Genomic DNA, 22485 nt, shown 5'->3' with positions numbered 1-22485 from the left:
GTGAGAAAGCTCTATCAGGGCAAGTTGACATTCTCTACAACTTAGAGCTTAAGAGTTACCAAGAGCACTGAAAGATAAAGTAACTTAACAGGTTTCACACAGCCAGCCTATATCAGAAGTTGGCTCTCAGGACCCCTCCATACAATATATTAAAAATAAACACAAGGAAATACTTTCTGGGAGCTACTAGTAGCTGGTAAAGTCACAAAACATTGGCCATGACTAAACAACATCCTGGTTGCTGGAAGGATCGGGAAAGAACTTGGGTTGGAGGTAGGAATTGGGAATGACTAGGTTACAAATGTGGGCACCTGAAAGGAAGGTGGTACCCAGACTGAAATTAGGAAGTTTGGAGGATGGGAGATTTGGGCAGCGATGAGGGAAGATAATGAGTTGTTTTAGAAATGATGTGTTTGAAATATCTCTGTGACATCCAATTCAAAATGTCCAAGAGTCAGCTGAAGATGCAGGATTGGACCTCAGGGCAAAGTGTATATATTTGTGAGTCATCTGCATAAATTGGTCATAATAGAAACTATGAAAGCTGGGCTGATAACTGAGAGAGAGATCATGAGGGTCTCAGACCTTGGATAATCCCTAATTAGGGGGTTGAGGTCTGTAAGACTGAAGACTGATCACAGAGGAGGAAGAAAAACAAAGAGAGGGCAGAGAAAATCAAAAACTCAGTGGGGAGATAATAAATATGTCAGAATGTAAATTGCTAAAGAAAGGTCAAATTAGGAAAAATCTACTAAATTTGGCAATAGGATCATTGGTAACTTAGGAAAGAGAAGTTTCAATTGCGTGATGTAGTCAGAAACCAGATCACAAGGGGCTGAGAAGTAAGTGAGAGGCGGCTGGCCACGGGGGCCAGGCATGTAAATAGGTTTTATTTTTGTGGTTTTGGTTTTTAGGAGTTTGGCTGTGAAAGGCATGAGAATTTGGGAGCAGTGATCTGAGGGAACTGTGGGGTACAAGGAGGAAAAGATCATGGTCCCCAGTTGATAGGGGTGAATTTAGCTTGGGGGGAGCCAGACCCATGCTGCCACTCCTTTGACCACAGGCAGGAGAAGTCTGAAAACATTTGAGCAGCAGGACTTCCTATTGGAATACATGCTGACCTCCGAACCACTGTCCTTCACTCGGGCAATCTAGAAGATAACCATAACCATTCATAATTAGAATTGATCTGGATGAGATATGGCTGATCCATCTGTACAGCCCTACAATCAGAACAAGAGTGTGTTTGGTTGAGGGAATGGGGGGGGAGGCGGTGTTCTCAAGTTTTATGAAAAACAAGCGATAGGTGCTGTGACTCCTTTGGACTGGGTGGTTTCTGCTCTGGGGAGTTCAGGGAATCCAGGAGTAAAAGGAAGTCTGAGTGCGGAGTCTGATTTTGCTTTGTACCCCCAGTTTGCCAAGATCTTGGCCCAGTTCATTAATGATCAGAATATCAAAGATCTGAAGGTTTGGACCAGCCAGATGAAGAGGACAATTCAAACTGCAGAGGCCCTGGGGGTCCCCTATGAGCAGTGGAAGGTTCTGAATGAAATTGATGCGGTAAGTTCCCTGCTGCCATTGCAGTGGATATCACACCCCCTCACCTGCTCGCCCATAGATCACTGGGTACATGTCCAGGGTATACGTCCTGAAGTGGGAAAAAACTGGACTGAAAAAATGATCTCCGGGACTGGTGCCCTGGCAGGGGTCCTCCCATCTCCACACGAAGGGCTTGTGCTAGGTCAGACCCTCATTACCTGGACATCTAAATCAGCTGCCTACCTGTTGCTTCCTTCCATCCTTTGGTCTGTCCCAAATAGACTGCTAGAGTAATTTCCCTAATGACTAGAACTGTTCGTATCACTTCCCTATTCACAATGCTTTATTAGCTCCTAAATGTCCGCAAGGTAAGGACTCTCTATAATGAAGTCCACCAGTATCTTTACTGGCCTTGCCAGGACTCTATGATATGGTCTGAGCTTGTCTTCCAGTTGTATCTTCTACCTCTGTTTATTCTCCATGGAGATGACTCCTTGCTGTTAAACCCTATATAGATTCCCAACCCTATTCTTTACTAATATACTTTTCCTTGCTTGGAAGCCTTCCCACTTCTTTCGTTCTTCAAGCCATTGCTTAGATGCTCCTCTTCTAGGAAGTTCTGTTAACCCCAGTCCCCAGGGGCTTTTGTTTTTCTAAACTCCTGGAACCCTCTCTGCCCTTAACACAAGCTGCCCGTTATACATTTTATTTTCCTTGTTTCTCCGCTGACACTTGGAAATCCTACCAGTCAGAAAGGGGAGCGAAAGTTCCTAACTTACCTACACAGCTGGCAAGCTACTTGAACCCTGAGTCTATCCTTCTCACAAAGTGGTGTCCCTTCATGTGGACCTCGTTTTTCTAGGCTGAGGATGAAGGAATAATAGGTAGAATATTGAAGGCTCAGAATTAGGTGGACAATACTTAAGAGACTGAGAGCTCCAAAGTATATGGCATAATTTCTAATTATCCCATAATAATGCTAATGTCTCCAGGGCTGGAGGGCAGAATAAGCTCTAAGGATAAGAGAATTATGGTCTGGGGGAGGGGCGATAAAGCTAATGCCTTCTGGCCTTGTTTTCAAGGGTGTCTGTGAAGAGATGACTTATGAAGAAATTCAGGAGCATCACCCTTTGGAATTTGCACTTAGAGATCAAGACAAATATAGATACCGATACCCAAAGGGAGAGGTATGTGTCTTTCAGGGCCTGGTTTACGACTTGCCTATTTTGGCTGGGCTGAAGAGAAGAGGGTTTGTCTGTAGCTTCATTGTCTAGGACATGGGTGCTTACCCCCAGTTCCCTGGGGTGGGGGGACACTGAATACCTAGGATCACAAAGGAAATTAAAAATAGTGAATTACAGCCATCATAATATTAATATTAGAAAATCAGTTCACAGACCCTAAGATAAGAACTTCGGTCTAGCTATAAATAGGCCTTCCAAGTTTTGCTGATCTGATCTGAGTCACCGATTGTCTCTTGCCTTGGACACATAGAGAGCCGGGCTCTCCTCAGTACTTGACCGGTCCTGATTCCGAGTGGTCTGGCCTTCAGGGCATGGCCCAGGGATGGTGGAGATGCTGACTTGGTGTGGTTTCCCTGGTCTCTGAAGGAGGTCTGGCCTCTTTCGACACTAGAAATAATTGCCAGTGTTGGAGAAGTGCCCAATGAAGTGCCTGATTCACCCCCATGAACTTGGGAAGGGTTCCCTCCACCTTTCTTGGGCCCGGGACCCTGGGCCTTGCCAGTGTGAGACCTCAGCTGTGCCGGCCCCTTAGGGGGGCTCCCGGCCCCATGCAAGGACTGTGCCCGCCACTTAGAGCTCGCCTATGTCCGGAGCTCCGGAGTAACCTGGTGTAGCTGCTGCCCCCTTCTGGCCATTTGCAGTGGTGCAAACTCAGTCTGAGAATTTGCTTAATTGGACAGATTTGTACATGGACTTCTTCCCAGTAGGGGAGGGTTGAAGGGTTGAAGGATGAGAGCAAATAGAGCTGGAGTATCCAAAAAAAAGGAACTCACTGAGACATCGATTTTTAAAAATGCCAAGAGCAAGATAGAAGGAAGATCAGAAAGAAACAGAATCAGGAAAGAATGGACTTATTTTATACTTGAGATCTGAAGTTCCACATTTATTCCTCCTTTTTTTTTCCTGTTAATTATGCAAATACTCATGTTATGTGATCTTTAAGTTCAGAATAAAAAGCTAAAGTTAAGGTTTTTTTTAAAGCAATGGAGACTTCCTGTTGGCCGCCTGCTAAGAGTTAAACAAAACAGGCAGATCTCTGATCTGAAAGTTCCCAAGGACAGTTAGCCTCTCCCCAGGTACTGTCGATTGAGTTTAGTGTAATGGTTTGATTTGAAAAATCGCCCCCCATAAATTGATAAATGGTTAAAGGATAGAAACGTTTTCAGAGGAAGAAATCCAAACTCTCAGTAGCCATGTTGTTTAAATGCTCTAAGTCACTAATAATTATTTTATTTTATTTTATTTTTGCTGAGGCAATTGGGGTTAAGTGACTTGCCCAGGCTCACACAGCTAGGAAGTGTTAAGTGTCTGAGACCAGATTTGAACTCGGGTCCTCCTGACTTCAGGGCTGGTGCTCTCTATCCACTGCGCCACCTAGCTGCCCCTGATCACTAATAATTAGAAAAATGTAAATTAAAATAACTCCACAGTACTACTATAATCAGATTACCTAATTTAACAAAAAAGAAAAGAAATGACAAATGGTAGAAGAGCTGTGGGAAAATAAGTCCTTTAATGCACTGTTGGTAATGCTACAAACTGGTCCAGCCATTCTGGAAAGCAATTTGGAATTATGCTCTCTAAAGCTATAAACTTTGCATATGGGGAAGCTTTTTGTGGTAGCAATGAATTGGAAACTAAAAGGATGTCCCACCAACGGAGGTATGATTAAACAAGTTATAGTAAGTAAATGTGATGGAATACTATTGTGTTTTAAGAACTAAAGGGAGGGTAGTTCCAGAAAAACCTGAGAAAATGTGAATGTACTGATGAAGTAAGCATCACCAGGAAAACAATTTATATAATAACAACAGTATTTATTTTTGTTGTAAAGATAATTAACTTCAAAAGTCTTAACAACTCTGAGCAGTAACCAATAATAATTACAAAGCATTCATGAGAAAACATTCTACCTACCTCCATTTAAGAGAACTGATAGACTTCCAAGTTTAGAATGAAGCCTATTTTATTTTTTCTTTGAACTTGACTAGAATGGAAATTTGTGACAACAAATATTTGAAATGGGTAAAGGAAGGAAAGGAGAAAGGGAAAAAGTTAGGGACTGAAAATAAAAGAAACAAAGAAAGGGAGAGAGGAAGGAAGATTGATTGCCTCATTGGCCACAGAGTTTTGAAAGATATTTGAAGAAAGCTAGGTTTGGAAGTCCTCCCTTTTAGGTCCCTTGAAGTCATCATTTCTGGGAAGCTCTCAGGTCATTTGAATGGCCTGCAAACTCTTGCATGGAATCTGTCTTTTGTCACCCAATAGCTGATACAGATGCTTTTGCCCCTAGATCAGCAGATGCTTCTTTAAATTGTTTTTTATTTGTTTGTTTCGGAGAGGGGATGAGAGTTGCCCAGGGTCACACAGCTAGGATGTGTTAAGTGTCTAAGGCCGAATTTGAACTCACAGCCGGTCCTCTATTCACCGTGCCATCTAGCTGTTCCCAGAAGGTGCTTCTTGAGGACCCAGAGTCTGACGTCACAGTTATTGACCTTGTAGACTCCAGGAGTGCCTCTATAGATAACACTGCTGTACGAAATTAGGAGTTCTTAACCTAGAGTCCGTAAACTTGTCTTGTTATTATTTTGATAACTGTGACTCTTTGTATTTGGCCTCTTTTGTAATCCTATATATTTTATGTTATCTAACAACATCTGAGAAGTCCATATCACACAGAAAGATTCAGAACTTCTGATGTAAAAAGATATTTTTCAAAACATATGCATAGACAATTCTTCAGCATTAATCCTTGCAAAACCTTGTGTTCCAATTTTTCCTCTTCCCCCCCCCTCCTCACTTAGATGGCAAGTAATCTAATGTTTATTAAACATGGTAGAAGTATATGTTAAATCCAATGTATGCATGCATATTTATACATTTATGCTGCACAAGAAAAATCAGAAAAAAGTAAGAAAGAAAATAAAGCGCAAGCAAACAACAATAAAAAGAGTGAAAATGCTATTTTGTGGTCCACACTCATTTCTACAACTCAATCTTTGGCACGTTGAGGCAAAGGGATTGTGTTGGAAGATAACATAACAGTTCTCTTTCCTTACTCTAGGCCGCTAGGGTTAGCTTTAAATTTGTGTGCAGCAGGCACTGGAGATAAAGCAGCTGTTTTGAGGAATACACATGTGGAGGAAAGTTAGTCATATCACAAAGAAAGAACTGTCTTATCACAACCTCTACTGAAAGGCCTTTACCCAAAACCCACCACAGATACCTTCTGTTCCCAACTGCCCTTCCATGGCATATGATACTGACCAGACATCCCAGGAGGCTGTGCTGGGTGTTAGCCCTATATAAATGCTCTATTAATTAAAAAAAGGACTGATGCTTTAGGATCCTTAAACACCATGGACACTTGGGTGCTCCTGAATTAAACCTTCCCTTTCTTATCTCACTCTCATAGAGTAGTCTGCTTGCTTAAAGTCAGTCTACAGTGACTTTCCATTGATTCTCCTTCACTTGAATAAAATAATTGTAGCATTAAGCATTGTGGATTGTTGCAGGTTGCTGCCTTGAGTTGCTCACCTTGTACTTTCTGACATTCACTGTAGTAGTAGTAATAGTAGTACACAGATCATGTGAAAGACAATAATGTGAAATAAAAGTTTGAAAGACACTGAATGCCTTGCTCATGGAGTTTATACTAGTACTACTGATGCTACTGTGCAGTTTTAGAATAAGGGAACTATGGCTAAATAAGAGTTCATGTGAAAAGGATCTGGGATTTTAATTCGATGTTCAGTATTTACTCCCTCATGAGCATAGAGAGTGCTCTGTCACTGACTGTGTCCGTGTTGGGGCTGCTACCTGGTCTTCTCTAGTCGTTTTTAGTCATGTCTGGCTCTTCATGATCCCCTTTTGGGGTTTTCTTGACAGAGAACTGGAGTGGATTGCTATTTCCTTCACTGGCTTATTTTACAGATGGGGAAACAGAGGCAAACAAAGTGATGTGACTTGCTCAGGGTTATACAGCGAAGTCAGTGTCTGAGGACAGATAGGAACTCAGGGAGAGGAGTCTTGCTGACTTGAGGAGACAAATGGGGTCAAACTGCAAGTAAATATCTAAGGCCAGTTTTGAATTTGGGTCTTCCTTACTCCAGGCCTGGCACTGTGCCAACTAGATGCCCTGGCCATCTGTAGAAGGAGTCTACAGGAAGGACTCTGTATAGATGAGAGTTGTGGTTATAACATCAGTCACTGGAGCACAAAAGTGATTGCATTGAAACCAGTGGTTAGGATATACTTGGAGAGGAGGCTGGAGCCCAAGTTACCCTTGTCCTGCTGCCTCACTGTGGATCAGCTTCTGCCTTACTAGAAAAAGAAAAACCCAGATTTAGGAAGAATATTTTCAAGACTAGCATTGGGAAGAGGTGTTTTATGTACTCGCGGCTCTTGTTTGCACAATCCGGCCCCTGGATCTGGCCACTGTCCCTCTTCAATCCACTCCATCCCATTCTACCCCTGCTGGAATTGAAAAGGAAAAAGAGGGATCTAACCTGGGGGAATTGAAGCTGTCACTTGTACACAGATGTTCTGTTCTCTTTCAGTCTTATGAAGACCTTGTACAGAGACTGGAGCCAGTCATTATGGAGCTGGAGAGACAAGAGAACGTCCTGGTGATCTGTCACCAGGCCGTAATGCGCTGCCTGCTTGCCTATTTTCTAGACAAGACTGCAGGTAGGGGGGTCAAAGAGTGGTGTGGCCCAGCCCCACCCTGGGAACCCTCCGCTTCCTGAGGTGTCTGTGTTTGTGCCATGTGTCGTAGAAGGGCAGTGGGCACAGGTGGTGCCTGTGGTGGGCTTGGGCACAGGCCTTTCAGTAGAAGCTGTGTGTGCTTTGGGAGGATTCAGTTTTTCTGGGATGTGACTAACTCTCTTCTCCATTTGTATTTCTCAGAACAGCTGCCTTATCTCAAATGCCCGCTGCACACAGTTTTAAAGTTAACCCCAGTGGCCTACGGTAAGGAAAAAGACCTGCTGTTTATCTCCCAGCTCAGTCACTCTGCCTGAATGTGCCATAGAATGTGTGCTGTGTCATCAGCCCTGAAGTCAGGAGGACCTGAGTTCAACTCTGGCCTCAGACAATTGACACTTCCTAGCTGTGTGACCCTGGGCAAGTCACTTAACCCCAACTGCCTCAGGGGAAAAAAAAAAAAATAATGTGGGCTGTGATCTGGCCAGAAACTCCAGGGATCTGAATAAATAAGAGTGACAGTCTAAGATTGCTTTAGTGGACAAGAGATTCATGAAAGTGACCTAAGAAGAGATTTTTCCTAAGTTACTGTATATGTGTAAGGTTCCAAAGATTGTAGCTTTTAAAGCAAAGGTGTGTGGATTCTATATTGTTATTATTGCTTTTCTGTACTGGGACATTTATTCATTTTAGCCCTTCTCTAAGAGAGTGTCTGTCTATCCCGTATACACACACATTTCCCAAGCAGATTTCTTCCTAAGCCATCTTGCCTTGGGGAGAGCTTGAGGAAGTGCTGGCTTAAGATGCAGAGCACTTTTTTGGGGGAGGGGGCAGTAGTGGCCACGGGTTTGCTGTTACAATTAGAAGGGAATTAGCTGATCCTATTCAAGCCTGGGTTATACTGAATTTGAGAAATGCTATGAAGGGGTGAGATTGTAATATGACCTTGCAGCTGCTAGAGCTGGTCTAGCTGCTTCTTGGGCCCCCTTTGGGGAAATCTTCCACCACTGAAGTGGTCTCAGATAAAATTCCTTTCAAGTGAATTCAGAAGCATTTAAGAGCCTACTGTGTGCAAAGCCTTGTTGGGGTTGGCACTGGGGGATGATGCAAAGGTGAAAGTAGATGTGGTTTCAGTCCTTATGGAATTTAGGGAATAAAATAGAAACTAGTTTAATAAAGAGATTATTCATATGCACAGGTAAGTCCAATACTAGTTAGAATACTTATCTAAGGTATTATGGGGAGATTTGGGTGGGAGATTGCTGGGAATATTAGCACATTTCATGAACTTGTAGCAGTTGAGTTGGATGTTCAATAGATATAGAGGAGATGGGCTAGAGAGCTGGGGAGCCTGTTCCAGGTATAGAAGTTGGCACAAACAAATCAGGGAGATAGAAGAGGGCAGGATGATGCTGGAGGACTGTGCATAAGCTGGAGCACAGATCATGTGAAAGAGGACAATATGAAATAAAGTTAGGAAGATAGGTTGGGGCCGAGCTCTGGGAGACACTGAATGCCTTGCTCGTGGAGTTTATACTTTGTTCATTAAGCAGTGAGGAGCTACTGAAGTGCAAAGCAGCATTATGTTCAGAGTGTGCTGTAGGAAGATTCCTCCGTCAGTGTCATGAAGAGTGGAGCACAGAGAGAATCACAGAATCCTGAGACTTAGTTGGAAGGGAACTTTTAGAACACCTGGTCCAACTTCTGGGGGAGTGGGGAGGGGCATTATCAAGCAAAATAGAAAAAAAGTTCATGACAAAAAGAAACACGCCCACGCCCACCCCTTCCACCGACACCACGATAGTTCTAGCAGCTCTTTTTGTGGCAACCAAAAAAACGCAAAACAAATGTCATTTGATTGGTGAATGACTAAACAAATTGAGGATTAGGGATGTAATGTGATAGGAATATATTGTAAGAAATAATGCCTCTGTCGAAGTAGCCTGGAAAGACAAAAATGAACAGATGCAAAGTAAAAAGATTTCTTCCCCCATCCCCCCCCCCAAAAAAAAAAAAAACCCAACCAAAAAAATGGAAAAGATAACAGCAAAACAGTTGGAGCCACAGACTTTGAGCCCAAAGGAGTTGCTTCTATACAGAAACAGGGGATTCTGGGTACACAGTACTACTTAGGACATCAGGCTTTTTAGACCTGTTAATTAGTGTTGCAGATATTTTTACCTTTTTTTTTTTTTTTTTTTTTTTTTTTTTTTTTTTTTTTTAACTGTTCATTTTGGACCTCAAGGAAGGAGTGGAAGGAGGGAAAAAGTGAGGAAAATAATTGAAGCCTAAAAAAATGTCAAAACTTCTTGGTTTTTTTTTTTTTTGTTGTTGTTGTTGTTGTTGTTGTTGTTGTTTTTTATTTTTTTGTTTTTAAAAAAGAGACATTATTGAACTACCTGCCATCTAGGGGAGAGGGTTTTGCAATAGAGACATTAACAAGAGGGTCAGGTAAAGGAAGAGATGATGAATTTAATTTTGCACATACTGAATTCATAGTGCTGGCAGGACATTTGTATTGATGCAAGCAGTTGGAAATACATGGTTAAAGTACAAGAGAGAGGTCAGCATCAGAGATAGAAATCTGAGGGTCACATGCATTCAGATACTAAATGGGAGTGATAGATCATCAATGGAGAAACTATAAAGGGGAAGAGAAACTAGGATTAAAGACAGCCTTGGGGGGCCTGGTGCTGGACGGGCACAGAGATCACGTGGTTTCTATCCAATTAATCTGCTTTGTCTTGTAATCTGCAGGTTGTAAATTGGAATCCATATTCCTCAATGTTGAAGCTGTGAACACACACAGAGACAGACCTGAGGTAGGAGTGGGCCCCGCTACCAATCACTAATTATCAATTGTTAACTGAGGTCAGAGGCTATACTAGAAACTAAGGTTAAGAGCCCCAAACCAAGATAGTCCCTACCCACTGGGAGTTTATGTTCTACAATACCAGTGCCCAGCCGGAGGCAGGATAATAACAGCTAACAATGGCTAATATTTATGTGCCAGGCGCTGTGCTAAGTGCTTTGTAATTATTGTTTGGTCCTGCCCTGGGAGGAGGTGCTGTTGTTATTATCCCTGTTTTATGGAAGAGAAAACAGAGACAAAAAAGCACTAAGTGGGCCTTGTCCAGGGTCACGTTTCTAGCAAGTGTCTGACCTTGTATATGAGCTCGGCTCTTCCCGAGTTGTGCCATGGTCAGAGCTGAGGGTGTTTAGGTTGATGGAAAGAGTTAAATGGGATCACAAGGGGCACTCAGCCTGCCCTTAGAGCTGATTACCAGCATTTATCTGCTTGGCATCAGAGGACTGGCTCCAAGTTCCCGGGAGTTCTAGGAATCTGTTCTGATTTCTCAGAGCTTCGGGAGCATTGTGCACATGGACCCTGACCTGGCCATGAGACGCAAGTGAAAAGACAATTTATGCAGGAAAGTAGTCCGTGTGCTCCTGTCATCTCTGATAGGTCATGTGGACCTGGGAGCAGGTTCTCCTTCCCCTTTGACCTCTCCCTCTCAGCTTTGTTCCTCTGACCTGTCCTGCTGCTCTCTGATCCTCGGTGACCATTGATAGGGAGTTCACCAGGTCCTGAAGAGATTGGTCAGGTGCTGTGGAGAAAGATGGCGCTGGTCATTCTGGGAATGACAAAGATCTGCCGTCTGGCATCTTCTTGGAGCACACTGGAGAAGGGAGAGCCAGGTGTTCGCTGTGGTCTGTGGACCGCCTTGGACACTGGCCTTAACGCCAATTTATGTAGCCATCAGGCATGCTTCTTGTCCCCTGTGCACCTCCTAAGTGGTCCCTTAGACTATGAGAGGCAAGGGGGCGGGCCGGAAGAGAGCACCAAAGTTCGCCACCCACTCAGGATCCAGCTATTTGCTGGGTAAGCCTTCCCACTTTAGTTTGTAACTCTGAACTTTCCCACCTGGACACCCGTTCTTGGCTTCTCTGCAGTCATGCAGAATGCAGATTTTCTTGGAAATCGCAATACATTTAGCATACATTCCAAGGACTCTGCCTTCTAGACCCACAGCGGGGCAAGGGAGGAATTACTGAACATTTGCCCAGCTGGAAGTACTGAATATTTGTGGCACTGAACCAACTGGCTGCCCGGCTAACCCTGGAACATGGAAACATGGATCCAGCACCACCAGCCCCAGGGACAGCATCAGGAGAAGCAGTGGGGCTGGACGCAAGATGGATTCAGGGGCCCTCAAATCCCCGAGGAGGGAATTTACTGCTCAAGTGCTTGGGCTCGCTTGGGAAGCTTTCTTTAGGGACTGCTTGGGAAAGCTCCTAGGACTTGTTTGCAAAAGCACAGAGCATCTTCCCAATAATTCTCCATACCTGAACAGACTACAGAGAGAGAAGCTGGGCATGGTCTGCAAGGAGAAAACTTCCATCTGAATTAAAAGGCCCAGGGGCATCTGTTCCGCTAAAAGCCAAGAAGTGTCCATCCTGCTTCCTCCTCCCCGAAGGCAGAGCTGGGCACTGGTAGTTAGGAGAATGTTGTTGGAGAATGCCAGACCTAGAGGCACCATCTATGCAAGGCTAATTTTTTAAAAAATAGAATTTTAGGAATGTGTTTTATTTTTACATTGCCTCTATTTGTCTTTGTATCCCTTCTCTTCTCACCTCCCAGAAAGCCAAGCTATTTAACAAAGAAGATTTTTAAAGAAAAAGACAGAAAAAAAAAATCAACAAAACCAAGCAGTGCATCAGAAAATTCAGGAAATATAAGCTGTGTCCCTGCAGAGGAGCAGGAAGAGTGTTCTCCTCTTGTTTCCTCTTGGGGCCAGGCTTGCTCTTTCTCATTCTGCAACATTCTCCTTTAGCTGTTTTGTAGTTGCACTAATTTGGCTCAAGTCAGCCACCTCAGCCCTGGGGTCTGCTCAGCATTGATTAGTCTGGAAGCCAGAATTGTCCTGTGTCTTGGGGACAAAATAGGGGATGAGCATCAGACTGAGGTCACTGGTAGCCCCTCCTATGCTTAGATGACCATTTTCTAGCTTGTAATAGAGTAGTGTTGAGTGATAATTTGTTGATAATGATTTACGTTTTGCAAAAGCTTCTTCTCTATCATCGTATCTTATTTGAGCTTCTCAACAGCCCTGTGGGATAGGTGCTGCATATCTTTTTTTTTTTTTTTAGGCTGGGGTTAAGTGACTTGCCCAGGGTCACACAGCTAGGAAGTGTTAAGTGTCTGAGACCAGATTTGAACTCGGGTCCTCCTGAATTCAAGGCTGGTGCTCTATCCACTGCGTCACCTAGCTGTCCCTCTTCATTTTTCCAGTGACGGTGTAAAGGCACATTAGAGACACTAAGAGACTTACTTGCCTGTCTCATGGGTTTCTGAGCTGGAATTGGAACCTTGGCTGACTCCAAGCCCAGCACTGTCACACTGCCTCTGGGAAGTTTTTGGAATTCTGGGATCACACTTTAATTTTTCTGTTACTAAAACTTTGGAATACTAGCAGAAAAAAAAGGAAGCTATTTTCTGAAAATAGTTAAAAAAAAAAAAAAAAAAAAAAAAAAAAACAACAACCTAACACCTTATTTCCATCCACTTTCAATTTCAGGTTATATCAAGGTTTCCTAAGCCCCTGAATCTGTAATAGGACATACTCAACTCAGGACTCAGTGCATTCTTACCTATTGCCCTGAAATAGCTGTGGATGATAGGTCTTCCTCTGGATGGGGGATTGTCACTGGGAATCGTATTCTAGACTATGGTGGACATTAGATATATCATCCCCCTTACATCAGGGGTTAAAGAAAGATGCATGCTTATGTGGGTGTAGTCAGGGGAAGAATTCATTATATCCTAAAGCTGCTGGTTCTGTCTAGGCCCTTATGGGGAGATAGGAATTTTGCTTGATGTTATATGTAACATCAGTAGGGTCATTGCAATGGAGAAAGAAACCCTCCCTGAGGAAATGCAGGATACAACTATGTACAACATGTAGCAGGCCCAGCATGTCAACTCTTCTCACTTTCAGTAGGAATTGTTTTCTTTGTAAACCTAAGTTTTATTTTATGTATTTTAAAATGTTAACAGAAGTTCATAAATTTCAGCAGGTGCCAAACAGCCCATGACAAAAAATTTAAGGATCCCTGCTCTAAACCAATCCAAATTTGAGCAGACATTCTATCACAGCATCTCAAGTAGGTAGTTATCCATCCTTTGCTTGAAGACCTTCGGTGAGAAAGATGCCAACATGTTTTAAGGTTCTTTATAAATTTAATTTTGGTCAGTGAACACATTGATTTTTCTCTAACCATTTACCTCTATTGGAAAGGAGAAATAAATCTCTTGTAGCAAATGTGCATAAGCCAGCAAGATGAATTCTCATTGACCATGTCAAAAAAAATGTATATTTCAAACATGCTTCCACATCAGTGCTTTGGGATCCTAGCGAGCCATTGCGTTGCTAAAAATACTGAAACTGTCTCTTCCCTCTACCTTTTGCTCTCTGAGGCTAATTTAAGTAGGATAAGTATAATCCTTTTCCCATAAGAAAATCCTCCAAATATTTGAAAACAAACCATGATGTTTCTTTTTCCTTGCTCTCTCCCAAGAAGTCTCTCTTCCAGACTAAAAATTCCTTTCTTTCAACTGATCCTTGTATAACAATGGTTGCCAGTCCTCTCACCAATCCTACTTGTCAATTTGGTGTAAAAGGACACAATACTTCAGAATTGTGCAGACTGTCAAGCTACAATAAACCCAGCATTTCTCATGTTTTGAACACCATGCTTTTCCCCTGTAACCTAAGATCACAGTTTTTTGATTTCCATGCAGTTCACATACAATTTGTTGTCCAGCCATGCTTCCCCATCTTGTACTTAGGAAGTTGATTTTTTGAAGTGGGAGCATGGCTTTCTCTGAAATGGTCAGAGGCCATCAGAGGTACAAGATTTTCTCTTAAGTAATTTAAGTTACTTTGGTAATGAGGATGGAGCTGTGCCCTACTCCCATTTGGACAAGTATCCTTCAAGTTATTGCTCGAGACAATTCACGGGCTACAAGTGCAGTTGGAGCCCAAACATAAAACTGTTGTCAGGGCCCAACACCCTGGATGGGAGAGATGATTTGACGTTAACAGCTGAAGGAGGGTTTGATGTCAGGGATCCTCAAGCTATGTGCAAAGAAAGAAATTTGCCTCCTTGTGTTTCAGTTGAATCTGCCTCCCGGCTGCCATTTTGTCTGGTTGATAGGGTGCTCCCCCCTCCCCCCAGACTTTCTATGCTTGCTGCCTAGATAAATCTTCCCCAATTAGAATGTGAGCTCCTTGAGGGCAGGAATAGCGTTTCTGGCTTTCTTTTGTATTACCAGCACTTAGCACAGGGCCTGGCCCATTGTATGTGCTTCCTTGCTGACAGGCTAAAGGAAAGAGAACGGAATTTCTCTGTTTCTGTTCCCTCCAGTCTTCAGCAGTCGGGCTGTGCAAGGCTGCCCTTACACAAACCTTTGGGTGGGAAGAAACGCTTCTGGTTCTTATTGGTCCCTTGTAGTCCCAGTACCTCCAAAGTCAAGCATATGTCTGGCCTCTGAGACACTTGGCCAGTTTGTTCAAATGCTTGGCATTTACCAAGCAGCTACTGCACAGCCACTTCTGTGTTTGGCTATGCTAAGGACAGCTGGAGAGAAGGAACCAGCTCCAAGATTTTTTTGGGGGGAAGGGAGAGGTAGAGCTGGATGGGGATTCTATGGCAAAAGTGAGTGGTTTTTTTTTCCTAAACCATTCCAGATTTCCCTTCCCACAATAGACCATCATAAAAATGAACATCTCTAAGATCACAAATATTTAAAGTTAATATTGTAAATGACTTTTATAGAAAAATTGCTAATTGTAAATTTTTGGGTTCCAATTGTGTAAACAGGACTCTGTATTTGAGAAAGTAGCTTTTTGGTGTCAGAGTAACTGTTCCTGTTGCATGATGAATGTTCTCCTGTATTTTGTTATGCAGAATGTAGACATTTCAAGACCTCCAGAGGAAGCCCTTGTCACCGTCCCTGCTCACCAGTGAACCTGTGTCCTCATCAGCCATCAAACTTGTGGTGCAGTTTTCATAAACTCAATCATTCTAGTCACTTTTAAATCAACTCAAGAGTTGTCTTCAAGAGATTTTCCCCCAAGGGGCTCGGCTCCAAAGGAGCTGCCCCAGAATTAGGCAGGCACCTGTTCTGCATTAATCATTAGAGTTAATCTGCTGATTCATCTTCTCCAAAGTTTTCTAATCATCCAATCTTTCTACTCCAGTGTTTGAACTCTGATGTGCAGTAGCAGGCAGACCTGTACGAAGTAAACTGCCACTGTGAAACCTCTGTATGACGGACTTGAATGTTAGCAAATTCCCTATGTTGACTGCCCTAGGGGAGAGCCAAACTAGTGCCATTGGATTGCCTTCTCTGCTAAGCTGTTGAACTGGTGCATTTTGCTGATGGGCAAAATCCCCAAACACATCTCCAGAGTATTTCCTGGGGTGGGGCAGGGACCAATGGACGCGTCCACCTTAGCTTGTTGCTGGCAGAGCCTTCTCATAGTGTTATTTGCCTTAAAAACATCTTTCCACTGAGCACCCTCACTTTAGAGGGATCCAGATATCCTTTCCCTTTTAAACATTTGAAATTTCCATAGCCCCCTACTGCAGGAGCTGAAAGTATCCAGACTCACCCTCCACCTCCAGTTGTATCACTAAGTACTGTACTCCACTCTGTGACCAGATTTACTCACTGCTGATTTGTACACACACTGAAATTCCAAACAGCAGCTGTCATTATTCCCTCGTATGGGCACACCAGATTTCATATAGCAAAGCATCAGCCAAAATGAACCTTCGCCAGGTGCTCACACACTTACCAAGGGCTGTGGGGTTCTAGTCACCTCTTACCAGTTTTGCATCCATTTTGAAATTTATAAAGGGGGTGACGGCTCCCTGTTGATATGTACACATACAGGAGTTCTTAGAGCAGCAGCTATGGTCTCCCTGAGTCACTTTGTCCATGCAGAAATTCTCATAATTTTACATACTGAGATTTAACATGGAAAGGTGACAGCTGTTGTTATCACTTCGTGAATATAATCACAAGTGAAAATTCATTAGCAAGGTGGATAGTGGCTGTAGTCTCACCCCTAGCCAACTGCTCAAACTAAAATACCTCAGAGGAGAAAGAGATGTGGATGTGACTAGCATCAGGAAAATTTCTCGTGTCCTCTTGAAGTCTTTAGCTCTGAAGTATGTGGACATCTTTCCTGTGGATCAGGTTTATGGCTTGAGTCCTTCTTGAAAGGTGTGGAGACCAGGGCTGGGACCTTGTGGTCCCAAGCACTTTATGGAAGGATCATGACTGCGTTTTATGTGTCTATGGAAGCTTAATAAAAATAATAACAATTCCTCCCAGTTGTCCAGTGCTTTGCCGTACGTTCTCTTCTTGGAGCATCACAACACTCTGTGAGGTCAGCAGGGAAGTCATTATTTCTGTTTTATAGATGAGGAAGTAAGCTTGTGCAGAGGATTCATGGGGGGCCCTGAACTTGAAGCCAGGTCTCTTGGCTCCTAGAACAGAATGCTTGGAGACTTTGCTTTGCTGAAGCCTTGTAGAGAATAAACCCAGATGCTCCCTGAGCACTGGAGGTTCATTGCTAAGGCTCACTAAGGAGGGAGATTCTAGAAGTGGTTGTCGGGACAGGGAAGAGGACCCCTATATTTGTGTGACGTAGCCTTTGGTGGTCAGTGCTCTGATTCCTAAGGTTCAGTCTCCTGTAGGATGACCTAGAAGAGAGTGCTTCCAGAAATCACTGTGCTGACACTTGAGATTCTTAGGAACTGGTCAGTGCCTCTGCCCAAGTCCAGAACTTTTTCCCTTAGAAACCTACCTTCCTGGAATCCTGGGCCCAAGAGACTCATCAGTAGTCACCAGCAGCCCCCAGCAGCCTGTGGTACATGACTCCCTCACTGGCCACTGGTGTGAGTCCCACAGCCCTGTCAGTCCTGAACAGCTTCAGCTGCCCTTCGCCAGGACCAAATTGCTGCTGCTTTGTCAGTCCCACTGGCCACCAGGGCCTTGGTCCATATATACCTTGTTTCCTAAGCCATCTGTGCCTATTCTCAGGAGCAGCAGCATACAAAGGGCCTTGGTCTTAGATTAGGAAGAGTTAGGGTCTGGGGCAGGAGGGAATGCTAGGAAACCTACACTGAATTGCCACCTGCCAGGAGGGCTTTTCTGCAAACTTAATTGTATTGTGTCTTGTCCACATGACGCATGTAATTGGACTTTAATCTCAATAAACATTCTGGAATTCAGCGTATCCTGGAAAACTTGGTTCATTTGTGCTGGGACAACAGGCTGACCCTCAGGATGGGGAGGAGGGGGCACTCCCCCATTTCCCACACTTCTGAGCAATTCCTGCCCAGTGTGCTCCATCTCTGGCTGGAAAAGAATTGGTGATGTGAATGTGGTAGGTCCCTACAACATATCCCATGACCCAAGGAAGGAAACCTTGGCTCCATGGGTCTGATACACCTGGGTGTGACAGGGTGAGGAGGAGGAGCTGGTGATTCATCCTTCACTAAGCTGACCGGGACACCTGGCCCTGAGTGGACTAACTTGGGGTATGTCAGCCTCCAGAGAAGGGCTGACCCTATAATGTTTGCAGGAGAGAGAAGCATTATTATTATTATTTAAATGAGAAATCTAAAGGGAGTGGAAACAGATCCAGGGGGCCAAAAAGGGTGGGCTTGAGGTGGACAGGATCCCACTGCACTTTGATGCAAAACTCTTGCTAATTGCAGGATGAGGAACTACAACAATTAAGAGTGGGGAAGACCTGTTTGAAATCTGTTATTTCTGCTCCTCAGTCATGGAATAGGAGAGATACAGAAAAGTCGCCAGATCCTTGCCTATAGTTATTAAAAACATGGATCATAGAGCTGGAAGGAACTTTGGGAATCACCTGGTCCAACCTCCCTGCCTCTGAGTAGAGAAACCAAGGCTCAGAGGTAGAGAATCTTCCTATTACTCATTTCAAAGCTGTCATGGAAACCCCATTCCACCAAGAACAGGTGCTACATGGGCGGGTAATGGTCACCAGGCCTTTCAGTGTCCCTAGATTAGGAAGTCTGGCAATATCCTCCGCTAACACGTAGCCCATGGGGCGGAGTCCAAAGTATGGCTGATTCGGCATCAGAGGGAGGGGATGAGGGAGTCTCGTCTGAAGGCTGTAGGTCACCTACTTTTCTTTGGGTCTAAAGCACTCAACTTCCCTCTCCAGCTCACTATATGACTACAACTTCTCATTTTGCAACTTCCCCCCAGAATATACACCGTCACCTGACAGGCTCCCCAAAGCAAACCGTCCCCAAGTTTGAGGATTGTTCCTTGCACAAACAGAGAAGGTGGGCTAAGGCAGGTCTGATAAAGACAGCTTCTGCTGAAAACGTGCAAAGAAGAGACTCTTGGGTTGCTTCTGCCCATTCCTGAGCATCCTCCAAGAAACCAATCAAGAAATCAGACAAATCAGGAGTCGCTGCTGATTTCTGCTGCTGAATCAGTCCTTTATCTTTCAGGGGGGCTAGTCAGCAACAGCAGAAAGCTCACTCCTCACTGTGACCCTGCACCATTTAGAGAAACCACGTTGGCAAGGCGGATTCTTGTTTCCTGTGTCTCAGGAGGACTCTCAGAATCCGTATCCTATTTCCTTTGGTTCAGAGAAAAGGATCAATCTACAAGCGTTCATTAAGCTCTTTGGTCTGCCAGATGCTGTACCCAGTGCTGAAGGGGCTTCTTCCCTGTGACATGTGGGGGCTTCCTGTGGGAGGATGGGAGGCTTTGGTGGATAAGACTGAACCTGCCAGAGAGAGGGCCGCTTCTCCAGCTTCGTTTGAACCTCACCTCATCAGACTGCCTAAAACACAAGTCCTGTTCCAAGAGGCTAAGAGGGGAAGGGAGAGCGCATGGGTAGCATTAATCCTGTCAGTTCTCCAAGGAGGCTTTCACCCCTGAACCTCTCCTCCCCCTCTGCCTTTCCCCTACCCTCCTACCTCTGAACCAGCTACTCCATATCCAAGACCTCCCAGGCTTTAGGGTGCCCCATTATAGTTGCCCCCTCCCCTATTCCTTAGGTTAAGGGTCCCCTGAGAACTCTGGAGCACAACAGACATCTCCAAAGGCTCCAAGCTGAGCCACTGACAGTCTCCTGGAGCCATGGACAATGGAGGTGGCCGGGAGGGTGAGGGGAAGCGAAGGAAGAGTCCAGTGGGGCCCTAATGGTCCTTTTTCTGTGTTTGCAGAATGTGGATATTCACCGCTCCCGAGAGGAGGCCTTGAGGACCGTTCCAAAACACCTGTAGCCTGGCTTAGGGGGGCTTGGGCCTAGAAGAGGCCTACCCAGCCCCAACACACCACACACCCCCTGCCATCTGCTCCCCAGCCAGCTCTTGGGTAGGAGTATCTGTGCCCTCAGACCAGATGGTGTGTTCGAGGGTTCAGCTACAAGCATGCTTCAAGCCCCCCGTGGAAGGATGCTGAGTGGACAGCTTGTGACTATATAAACTGACCCTTCCTTTTTCTGTGATATTTTCAACACATCCCTCACTGTAAAATGCTGCTTGAAATTAGATGTCTTCACTGGCCTCTGCTCTAGTGTCTATGGGCAGTTTTGTATCTGTTTCCTGACTTGATGGAGCAGAAATAGATGTTTTGAGCCGGGTTTAGCAAATTAATTTCTTACTTGCAGCCCCTGTGAAGCATTTCCTGACCACAGAGGCCCAGAATTGTAGAGTAGATGTGTTTTTAGTACCCAGAGACCATTATTTACCCACAGGAGGCCCTAGCTCGCTCCTCCTCTGGCTCTATCCGGGCTTCTTGATATTTGCCTTGTGATTTGGGGATGGATCTGTGATTCGGGTGTTTCAAGGTCACAGGAGCAATACCACTGGCTTTTGGTGCGAGTTGGAGAATCCAAAGCTGGAGATAGGAAGGAGAGAGTTGTGGTGACTGGGGAGAGGAAAAGGGCTAGAAACTGAGCTTGCATTCTGAATGAGTATAGGTTCTCAAGTTTTTGAGTGATTGGATCTTGGTGGAAGATTTATAAATCTAAACATAATATAATGTTAGTTGAATGGAATTGAATCCCATACCCAGAATGACAATCTTCCCCTTCAATCCTCTTGGCCATTCAAGGCTCCTTTCAGCAATCCAGTTCTGGATTTTTTTGGGGGGAAAAATTACCAGAACTAAGAAGATCCTCTGGAGTCAACAAAAGAAAAAACAGAACCTACAAGTCCCTTAAGTTTCTGCTTTCCAAATCTGCCCAGTCCAGTCATGAAAGATAAGGACCACAAGCCAGGGCAGCTCTGGGGTTTGAAGTGAAGAAAATTCCTACTGGACCCGCCGAGGTCCAGGTTGTGTAGTCCTGAAACTTCTCTTTTTCCTCCTAATTACTGAATCACCTGGGTTCTGGACCCCTGATTTTCCAACAAATGAGACAAAGCCAGGGCCTTGGAGTAGAGATGGAGTAGAGCACAACTGTTCTTCTGGGGAAGATCAGGGACTTGAGAGCAAAAAAGGCTATCAGGAGAGAGTCAGCTTTTCTTGGCAAAGATAGACCATCATAAAGAACTAGGCTATGGCCAGAGGCGCAAACTGTAGATGAGCCAAACTATTGAGCTGTAACAGATAAAGGAGTGAGGCAGCAGGAAATAGAAGAGGGGGAATCAGACAAAAATATTTCACAGTGAAATGTTTGTCAACCACAGAGGTTCACTTATTCCCATTTCTGTCCTCATCCAGTGTATCCCACTGTTCCTTCCCTGTCTTATAAGGAGACATACAAAATAGCCATAATTAGAAATACATACATACATAATTAGAAAGACATATAAATTAGCCATAATTAGAGGCGGAGACAGGGAGAATCATGTAAATAGGATCCCAATGGGTTTTGGTCCCATCAGATTTTAGGTAATGTCTGAAGACCTCCTGCAAGAAATATTCTTTCTATCTGTCTCTTCCCTGAAATGATTGGTCTAGAACCCATCTTGAGCCTTGCCACGACTGGAAGCCGTGTTCAGGGGGGCTTGAACTAGATGATAGGTAGCCTGGAAGAGCAATTGAAGGAACTGAGGAAGAGAAGCCTTGGGAGTCAGAGGAGACACAGGAGAGCTCTTCAGATAGTCCAAGAGTCTTCTGTTGAGTGGAAGAAGCATTTGACTTCTTGGCTCAGAGGGAAGAACAGGGAGGGATGAGTCAAAGTTGCAAAAAGCCAAATTAAAATTTCAGTGAAGGGAAAATCTTCCCAACAAGTAGAATGATTCCCAAGTGGAGCTGCCTTGGGAGATGGTGGGTTCCACTTAGCACTTGAGATCTCCAAGTAAAAGCTTCAGTTATGTAGCAGTTTAATCAGTGAAAAATCCACTGTTTAGGTTGATGTTTTTAAACGGATTTAACTCTACCATTTCCTGTATTCTAGAATACTGTAGATGATAAAAGAGTAGCTGCTACAGAAACCAGAATTCATCAGGTTGGTGGATCAGCCACCTCAGCTAGATCTTTCTAACCACTCATCCTTGATTGGATCCACTAGGAACCAATCTGCCAGCGGTTTGCACTAGCTGAAGGATCCCTTCAGCCACCTCCAGGCATCTGCATTCAAAGCCCAGAAGCGTGGTGTCAGAACTAGAAGGGACCATAGAGGTCATCTAGCTTAGTCTTATTTTACAGATGAAGAAACTGAGGTCCAGAGATAGGGCGTGACAGAGGGAAATGATTTGCCCACAAACACAGATAATAATTGATAGAATTGGAATTTGAACCCAGGCCCTCTGTTCCGAAGTCCAAAGCTTCTCCTAATATACTGTGCTGCCTCTCAAAATTGAGTCAATCCTCAAGGGGCTCCTGAACCTCTGCTCCCAAAGGTTGGCTTGGCTCTGCCTCTATCAACCATCAGCATGGCTGATGACTAAAAGGGACAGTGTAAACTTTGATATCCCTGGG

At 44.3% G+C, this 22485-nt stretch overlaps 1 protein-coding gene across 4 annotated transcripts in view; it reads left to right on the top strand.

Moving 5' to 3' along the window:
- Positions 1 to 19945, top strand: part of PFKFB4 (6-phosphofructo-2-kinase/fructose-2,6-biphosphatase 4) — a 67468-nt gene extending 47523 nt beyond the window's left edge. For 3 of the 4 annotated variants that reach the window (XM_074283038.1, XM_074283037.1, XM_074283035.1), the window contains exons 9-14: positions 1414 to 1560; positions 2622 to 2726; positions 7343 to 7472; positions 7692 to 7754; positions 10245 to 10309; positions 15459 to 16886. In XM_074283038.1, coding sequence (XP_074139139.1) covers positions 1414 to 1560; positions 2622 to 2726; positions 7343 to 7472; positions 7692 to 7754; positions 10245 to 10309; positions 15459 to 15518 — 570 coding nt within the window. In that variant the 3' untranslated portion in view covers positions 15519 to 16886. Of the gene's footprint in view, positions 1 to 1413; positions 1561 to 2621; positions 2727 to 7342; positions 7473 to 7691; positions 7755 to 10244; positions 10310 to 15458; positions 16887 to 19781 lie in introns of those variants that run through there. The other variant, XM_074283036.1, reaches the window with a different exon arrangement.
- The last annotated feature ends 2540 nt before the right edge of the window (positions 19946 to 22485 follow it).

This window comes from Sminthopsis crassicaudata, chromosome 1 (assembly GCF_048593235.1).
Source record: "Sminthopsis crassicaudata isolate SCR6 chromosome 1, ASM4859323v1, whole genome shotgun sequence".
NCBI lineage: Eukaryota > Metazoa > Chordata > Mammalia > Dasyuromorphia > Dasyuridae > Sminthopsis > Sminthopsis crassicaudata.
Note: the sequence above shows the minus strand (reverse complement) of the source record. Positions and strands in the feature narration are given on the sequence as shown.